The 7,709-nt window shown below is 38.5% G+C and overlaps 1 protein-coding gene across 2 annotated transcripts; it reads right to left on the bottom strand.

The window, feature by feature from the left end:
• Positions 1–2,211: 2,211 nt before the first annotated feature.
• LOC103943614 (probable serine/threonine-protein kinase At1g54610) lies at positions 2,212–6,143 on the bottom strand. Of its 2 annotated transcripts, none has more exons than XM_009353935.3 (7): positions 5,477–6,143; positions 4,877–5,161; positions 4,436–4,753; positions 4,004–4,231; positions 3,714–3,814; positions 3,146–3,257; positions 2,212–2,813 (listed from the first exon to the last, which is right to left on the bottom strand). In XM_009353935.3, exons 1-7 carry the CDS (start codon positions 5,852–5,854, stop codon positions 2,517–2,519), a joined length of 1,719 nt encoding a protein of 572 aa, XP_009352210.2. In that variant the 5' UTR covers positions 5,855–6,143; the 3' UTR covers positions 2,212–2,516. The 2 variants fall into 2 exon arrangements, with proteins under 2 accessions (XP_009352210.2, XP_048427674.1); XM_048571717.1 differs by having other exon boundaries at positions 3,146–3,253; positions 3,710–3,814; positions 5,477–6,142.
• Positions 6,144–7,709: the final 1,566 nt, after the last annotated feature.

The following is a 7,709-nucleotide window of genomic DNA, read 5'->3' as shown; positions in this document are numbered from 1 at the left end:
CACTTTAAGTGATTTCTATAAGAAGCACTAGTTATGTGCTTCTGCTTTTCAATAATTTACTAGCATTTTTACTAAGGATTGTTTCTAAAAATATTTTCACCAAAAACATTTTCAATCATTTTAAAAGTACATCCAAACAAGCTCTATAACAGATATGAGTTAAGTCAGTTGATTACGGCAGTATGTGATCTTTTGTATTCAAGTTCGAACTTATCTTTATACAAATTACTATGTATAATAAGAACATCGTTTTGTTAAAAGAATTAAGTGCTTGAAAGATATCACTATGTGGCTAGTTTTGTACTTTTATAGACAAAGATTAACTTCATTACTATTTTAAATCTCACGTACATCTGTTGACTTATTTATATACGTGTGAACAATTAATCACATGTCCAAATTTAGTATCTATAAAATTCACATCAATCAACGATTTTAAGTCAATGATCAAACTAACCTATTTGGAAAATAGGGCTAAGTAATTAACTTGGAATATTTTAGGGGAACAAGAAAAAATGAGCAAGAGGAATCACTCTCTCCCTCCATGGGAGTAATCATTTTCTGTATTTATTGCAAGTAAAGCAGTGAACAAGGATCCAGGCCCAGGTGACAGAGGAGGAAGAGCAGGTGGGCCAGGTGGCTCAAGGGAATCAAAAAGTGGGGCCCAGAAGTGGGAGACAAGCGGGCCAGCCAGTCAACTGAGGATGATGGCTAAAGCCCTAACTTGGATGATGATTGATGAGATGGGAAACTACTGTTTTTTCCTTTTATTTTTTATTTTTATCCAATATTACATTTACTAGGCAAAATTACGAAATTTAGACTAAGCCACACAGTCTGCATGCTATAATAATTTAGTACTAAACTTGCCAAAAGTAAGCGTCGAACTCACGATCTTATATTTTTCAAATAACAAAAAATATCACTCGAGATAGTATTAAGAGTATCTCTAATGAAGTCCCTACAATCATATAGTCCTTAAATACAAGGACAAATGATGGGCCATAATTAAAGTCATCAAAGTATTTCAATACACAGGGACTCGCTAGATACTTCAAAAAGAATTTTCAAATATGAGAACTACATATAGGGATTCAAATAGTAGACTCCATATTAATTTTGAGTGAAAATGGTACAGCTCTTTATGTTTTTTTTCCTTGTTTTTTGAACCCATCCAAGTGAGGCAACTTCTCATTTGTCTTTTTTTTTTTTTTTTTTTAAATTCTTGAAAAATCAATGGTACATATAGTTTTTTATTTTTATCAATGGTTACAATATTTCAATGAAATGAATAATAATTCTTTAATATTTTAGTCCCTATGTTTAGTGATTATACTATAAGGAATTTCTACTGTAGACAATATTCTTTTAGGGACTCGAATATTCCTCTAAAGCTCATAAATGAGTTTTCAAAGGTGGTGATGGAAGTCCCTAAGTAGAAACTTCTATCGGAAATGCTCTAAGCAACTCAGTTTTTTTTCAGATACAAGAGACGGTGTATACTAAATTAATACCGAAGTTAGGTGCAGAAAAAAGAACACACTGCTCTCTAGTTAGTTGTCCGGTCTGCTTTCCTTCATCTTGATGACAATTATGAATTAGAAAATCACCTTCATTCTTTTCTCAATGCGTTTGCTTTGCTTTGGCAAAACCTTGACATATTGTTCTTGCTTTGTTCAGCATGACCAGTCAACATGGTTGCTCCTTTGTGCGACCACTTTGTCCTCTCAAACCTCATTCACTTTTAATGCCACTACAATTAAAATACACAATAAACATAAATGCAAAATATAAGAACAATGATTTTCGCTTTTTTTTTTTCTTCGTCCATGCATTTTTTTCAACTGTTTAATTGAATAAATAAAAAAAGAATATAAAAAAAAATAGAGAAACGCAAAAACGAATACAGGAATGCAAAAATCAATTCAAATTGAATCTCGTGTAAATTTAATCCCGACCCGTTCACCCTACCCTCCCCTCCCTCACTACGAGATTAATTTGACATCTTATACATAAACGAACCAAAAAATGGCTAGTCTGACAAGCTGAACTTGAGATTTCTTTACCAACAACATTACTTTATCCTACTAAATGACGTCGGCTGTACAAATCCTAAAACGCCACTACACTTGAATTTGTGCCAAGTCTGGAAAATGCAGTTCACATCTTACTACATATAACAAAATTGGAGACGAAAATGAAACAAAAAAATTGAGTAATCAAGACAAGTTTATTGGAATTACAACTATATCCTAAAATACAAGTGTTCGAAGGCAGAGAGAAATATGAGGAAAAAAGCATATACAATATAAATAAGCATCTCGTACAAAAATAATACAGACCAAATGGGAAAACTGAATTACAAGATACATAATTGTATATCACCTCCCCATGCAATTTGTATGGCCTTCCCGGCTCGGACGAATCGGCAGCATTTGCAGCCTCATGAATTGTCTCACCAAACGACAGAAAGTTGTTCTGAATGCCATTTTTCCTAACCGATCCGAGCTGAACCCTCATCTTTTTGAGTCTTTCCTCGAGGGCTTCGACAGCGAATGAATTTGTCCAGATGAGTGTTTCTTTCTCCTTGGAGCCCCTACTGCAGCAGGGTCTATCAATGGGCCAGACCATGTTTGGATGGATTCTTTTGAATACGAAAAGTTTGTGGAACTAAATGGAACATCCGGAAGATCAAAAGCAGGATCAATGTGATTTGATGAACCCAAAGGATAGCCAAGTGTTCCGTCTTGGTGTGGAGGAGGAAACTTCTCACTCTTGCTCTTTGCGTTTGCATGTGTGATTAGACGCCGCCTCTGCAATAGGACAAAACATAAAGAATAACAACTAGCAAGTGCTCAAGTTTAGGTAAAAAACCAGTTTAACTCCCCAAGTAGTGACTACACAGTCAAAGGTCACCATCAGCTGCATCAGTAACTGAATATCGAACCAAGTTCATTGATTTTAGTTTCAAGCATGAAATCTGAAAGCGCGTCAAGAGGATATTTTAGATAACATTTTTCACTTGTTGATAGAAACGTATGAGATACCATTGGATAAAGTTACCGTCGCATACTTAATTCTATGTTAATTATTAATACTACAAAAGCAAATATTGTAGCTTAAAGAAGCAGATTAGATGACATACATCAAGATTGGCTTGAAGTTCAGCATTGGCTTCTGGAGCAGGAATTCCCTTGCGATCACGTGGTCGAGATTTCCTCACACCATCTGCGTTAGCTCTGCCAGCAGCTCTTAATCTACAATCATGAAACTCATTTCAGGTTGCATATAAAAATCAATTTTTCCCTTTTGGATGGAGGTGAATTAGAAGAAAAAAATGGAAATGACTGAGCGATTTGCAAACTGATGAAAGAACAACTACCTCATAAAGAAACATGAAAATAATAGCACCATTGAGATGATAAATATCAAAACTTAACCCAGATAAAAAAATTGAATCAATCATCCAAATGGACAAATGTGGAAACCAACATACAGTCATACATGGAAATTCAATGGTCAAGGCAACACATTTGCTTCATCAAAATATTAGTGTGGATGATTCAGTACATTTTAAGATTTGTTGGTTTAAAACTCTGCAATGGAATCTAAATAATACTGTGAAGGTTCATGTGAGCTGTGCGCCATGAATCTAACTAAAAGAAAATTGGTTAGATGAACAATAAAAGAAATTATTAATTGCAATCATCAACCTTCTAGCTTCTTCATCCCGTAGCTTAGCATCCATCTCCTTGCTGGGTGGATATTTTGGGAGGCTAGAAGGTTCACAGGCATAAGGTTTGGTTGTGAAGAACTGCAAAAGACAGACAACCATCACATGAAAATATTCAACATATTTCAAATCGTAAGCAGATAAAGACTAAGGATGATAAACTACTACATTCAGATGAGAAACTACCCAAGATCTCATATAACTTATAAGGCACTAAAGAAGAAAGGAAACTGAACAATATCAATTTAATAGTGAAATATAAAATCTCACTTCATTCCTCAATGCAGCAGTGGCAGTCCGACGCTCAGCTGGGTCAATTGCAAGGAGTGTCTCGATTAGTGGTAACGATGATGGTGGAAAATCTTTAAATGTCTCTGCAATGCATCGTTTGTATGATTGCTGAGGCTTAAAAATGGTTGCATGAGGCAACTTTGACTTTTTCCAGTAATCATCAGAAGGTGAACCACATAACTTAAATATCTTGTGTAGCTGCTCCACCTATTTAAAGTAAAATATAAATTAGGTGGAGTGGAAACATCCCTTTTATGCACAAACATAGTCAGAACACCAACAATTTAAATAATTCCATGAATCAAATAAAAAAAGCATCAAAGAAAACCTAAGCAAAGGATCTTCCGATGCCAAATACAGTGAAGAGAAGTGAAGGAACTCAGTGAATAAACGGAAGCATTTAAAACATACTTCTGTACGACCTGGCATGATCGGTTTTCCGGCCAACAGCTCAGCTAAAATGCAGCCGGCACTCCAGAGGTCCACACCTACACCATAATCAGTGGCACCTAGAAGAAGCTCTGGTGGTCGATACCATAAAGTGACCACTCTACTAGTCATTGGTTGCTTATAATTAGGGTCAAAGAAGGAAGCCAATCCAAAATCGGCAATCTTTAGGACCCCACCATTGTCAATAAGAAGATTGGACCCTTTGATATCACGATGAAGCACATAGCGGTTGTGACAGTGTTCCAGCCCTGATAATAGTTGGTTCATATAACACTTAACCTGCCATAGTTACATATAACAGATAAGAGAGAAGTTGCTCATTTTCCCAGCACAAGGGAAAAAATGGTTTCTTTATATGGCAACTAAACTAGATAAAATAAAAGCAAGAGACTTTTGCAATACCTGAGGCTCTGTAAACTTGATTGCAGGGCTTGCAGCAAGTCCTGCCAAATCATGCTCCATATATTCAAATACAAGGTACAAACTACACGACATCCTCGAGGTCACTAAACCTTCCAATTTTACAACATTAGGATGATCTAGACGGCGCAGAATGAGGATCTCCCTGGCCATGAACTTTACACTCTCGGGCTCCAAATTATCAAACCGAACTTTCTTCAGCGCAACAATTTTCCCCGTCAAAGCATCCCTAGCTTTGTACACATTACTATACGTCCCTTGCCCAATCTGATCAAGGTAGTACATGTATAAGTACAACTTACTAAGCCATTCATTTCCGGGAAAGGTAAGAACTTAATAAGTAAATCGCAAAATACTTAATTTAAAGTTCAAGTAATCCATTCACTAATGAAACTTACCAAATTGAGTTAATTGCTACCATTAGAAACCGAACATGTTCCATGAGAAAAAAAGAAGAAAGATTCAAACTTTTGTTTCCTATTCTAATTTCACATTAACCCTTTTTGTCAGCTTGCATTGTCTTTACAACCAAACAGTAATTAAGAAGCTCCAAAAACCATCAAACACTATATAAGCTCTCACCTTATCAAGCTTCTCGAATGTATCGGCGCGGCGGGGCGTCCAGCCATTGATGGCCTCGCCGGCGACGGCGGAGAGCCAGGAGGGCCAACCGGCGGCGACCTGCTCGCCAAGGAGGTGCTTGGGCAGATTGCTGAGCCTAGGATTGGGCTTGGAGGAGCGTCTCTTCTCCCCTTTAGGCCTCGAACTCCTCTCCTCCTCATTCTCCTTCCGATTACTGTTACTATCATCGTTACTAATACTATTATTCACACCATTCCTCACCTCACTGACCTCACCGCCGCCGGCGGTGGACTCTGCTTTCCTGGAAACCCTAATTTCGCCATCTCCGTCGTTCCCAACGGGGTTTGCGGACGGATGTCTGCTGAAGATGCACCCCATCTCCTCTCAGTCATTGACTCATTTCCTCTCTGCACATTCTGCTTCTGCAGCTATGGAGTCAGAGCAGAGCAGAGGAGGGGAAGGGGAGAGGAAAAAACCCTAATGACGTGGGGGGGGGGGAGGAATGGGGTGTGTGGAGGAAGGAAGAGGAGAAGGGGAAAGGGGGGGTTTTGATTAAAGAGAGTGGGAATTGAGGAGAAGGGCTTAGCTTTTTGAGACAAAAGTGGAGGAGAGCTATGATTTGGAAGGAAAGGGGAGAGAGAGAGAGAGAGAGCTGAGCTGCCCACAATTTATGGGCACACAAACACTACATAAAAAGGAAATAAAAGCAGGAAAAACAAAAGAAAAAGAGTAGAATTATTGTTGATTTTGTTTTTTAGACCAAAAAATTGTTGATTTTGTTTTTGTGTTTTTGGAGAGAGAAATTTCATTAGGAGCGTTACGTGGTCGGGTATGTAGAGCATGTTGCAAAGAAGATGTTCATTGTCACATCCCGGTCCGGAGCGGATCACTTCCGGGGCCCGCTCCACCACCGTGGCACGATATTGTCCGCTTTGGGCTTATCATTCCCTCACGGTTTTGTTTTTGGGAACTCACGAGCAACTTCCCAGTAGGTCACCCATCATGGGATTGCTCTAGCCTCCTTCTCGCTTAACTTCGGAGTTCCTACGGAACCTGAAGCCAATGAGCTTCCGAAAGGCCTCGTGCTAGGTAGGGATGAGAATATACATTTAAGGATCGCTCCCCTGGGCGATGTAGGATGTTACAATCCACCCCCCTTAGGGGACGAGGACGCTTAACTTCAGAGTTCCTACGGAACCTGAAGCCAATGAGCTCCCAAAAGGCCTCGTGCTAGGTAGGGATGAGAATATACATTTAAGGATCGCTCCCCTGGGCGATGTGGGATGTTACAATCCACCCCCCTTAGGGGTCCGACGTCCTCGTCGGCACATTTCCGGCCAGGGATTGGCTCTGATACCAATTGTCACATCCCGGCCCGGGGCGGATCACTTCCCGGGCCCGCTCCACCACCGTAGCACGATATTGTTCGCTTTGGGCTTACCATTCCCTCACGGTTTTGTTTTTAGGAACTCACGAGCAACTTCCCAGTGGGTCACCCATCATGGGATTGCTCTAGCCTCCTTCTCGCTTAACTTCGGAGTTCCTACGGAACCTGAAGCCAGTGAGCTCCCAAAAGGCCTCGTGCTAGGTAGGGATGAGAATATACATTTAAGGATCGCTCCCCTGGATGATGTGAGATGTTACATTCATGATAAAGTGGGGTTAAGAAAGATGACGATTTTGTTTACTGAATTTTCTTCGTATTTGAATTGATGAGAAGTGATTCTCACAATTTTTTTTTTTTTTTTTTTTCACTTAAAGGTGAAAAGGGAATGCAGAAATTACTACACTAAATATTGAACTGATAACAAACTGACATCAAATTGTAGTTTAATCAAGGCTTATTACATATGATTAGCATTTCTAATTTTCATTTTAATTTTGAAAAAAAAAATTATTTTAATTTTAATTTTGTAATTTGCTTTAATTTTTGTATAATTTTTTTCATAAATTAAAGTATAGTTTAATTTAATTTGTTGGTGAAGTTGGAATTCAAAGATTTAGTAAAAGAGAATGTTAGAAAAGAGTAAAGGATCATGGATTCATGTGGATCCTCCTTTCAATTTTTATGCACTTTCTCTTTCTGTGTTTTTTTTTACCCTCTCTCTCTCTCTCTCTCTCTCTCTCTCTCTCTCTCTCTCTCTCTCAATTTATCAAATCAATATATATCTCCTTCTGATGTTTTTGGTAGCAAAATGTCTAAATTCTAGCCAATTTATGGGTTTTTTTAAGG

The sequence above is a fragment of a genome, unplaced genomic scaffold, assembly GCF_019419815.1.
Source record: "Pyrus x bretschneideri cultivar Hongxiangsu unplaced genomic scaffold, Pyrus_bretschneideri_v1 Contig6, whole genome shotgun sequence".
Classification (NCBI taxonomy): Eukaryota; Viridiplantae; Streptophyta; class Magnoliopsida; order Rosales; family Rosaceae; genus Pyrus; species Pyrus x bretschneideri.
The sequence above is the reverse complement of the archived record's forward strand: the minus strand, read 5'-3'. Positions and strand labels throughout refer to the sequence as shown.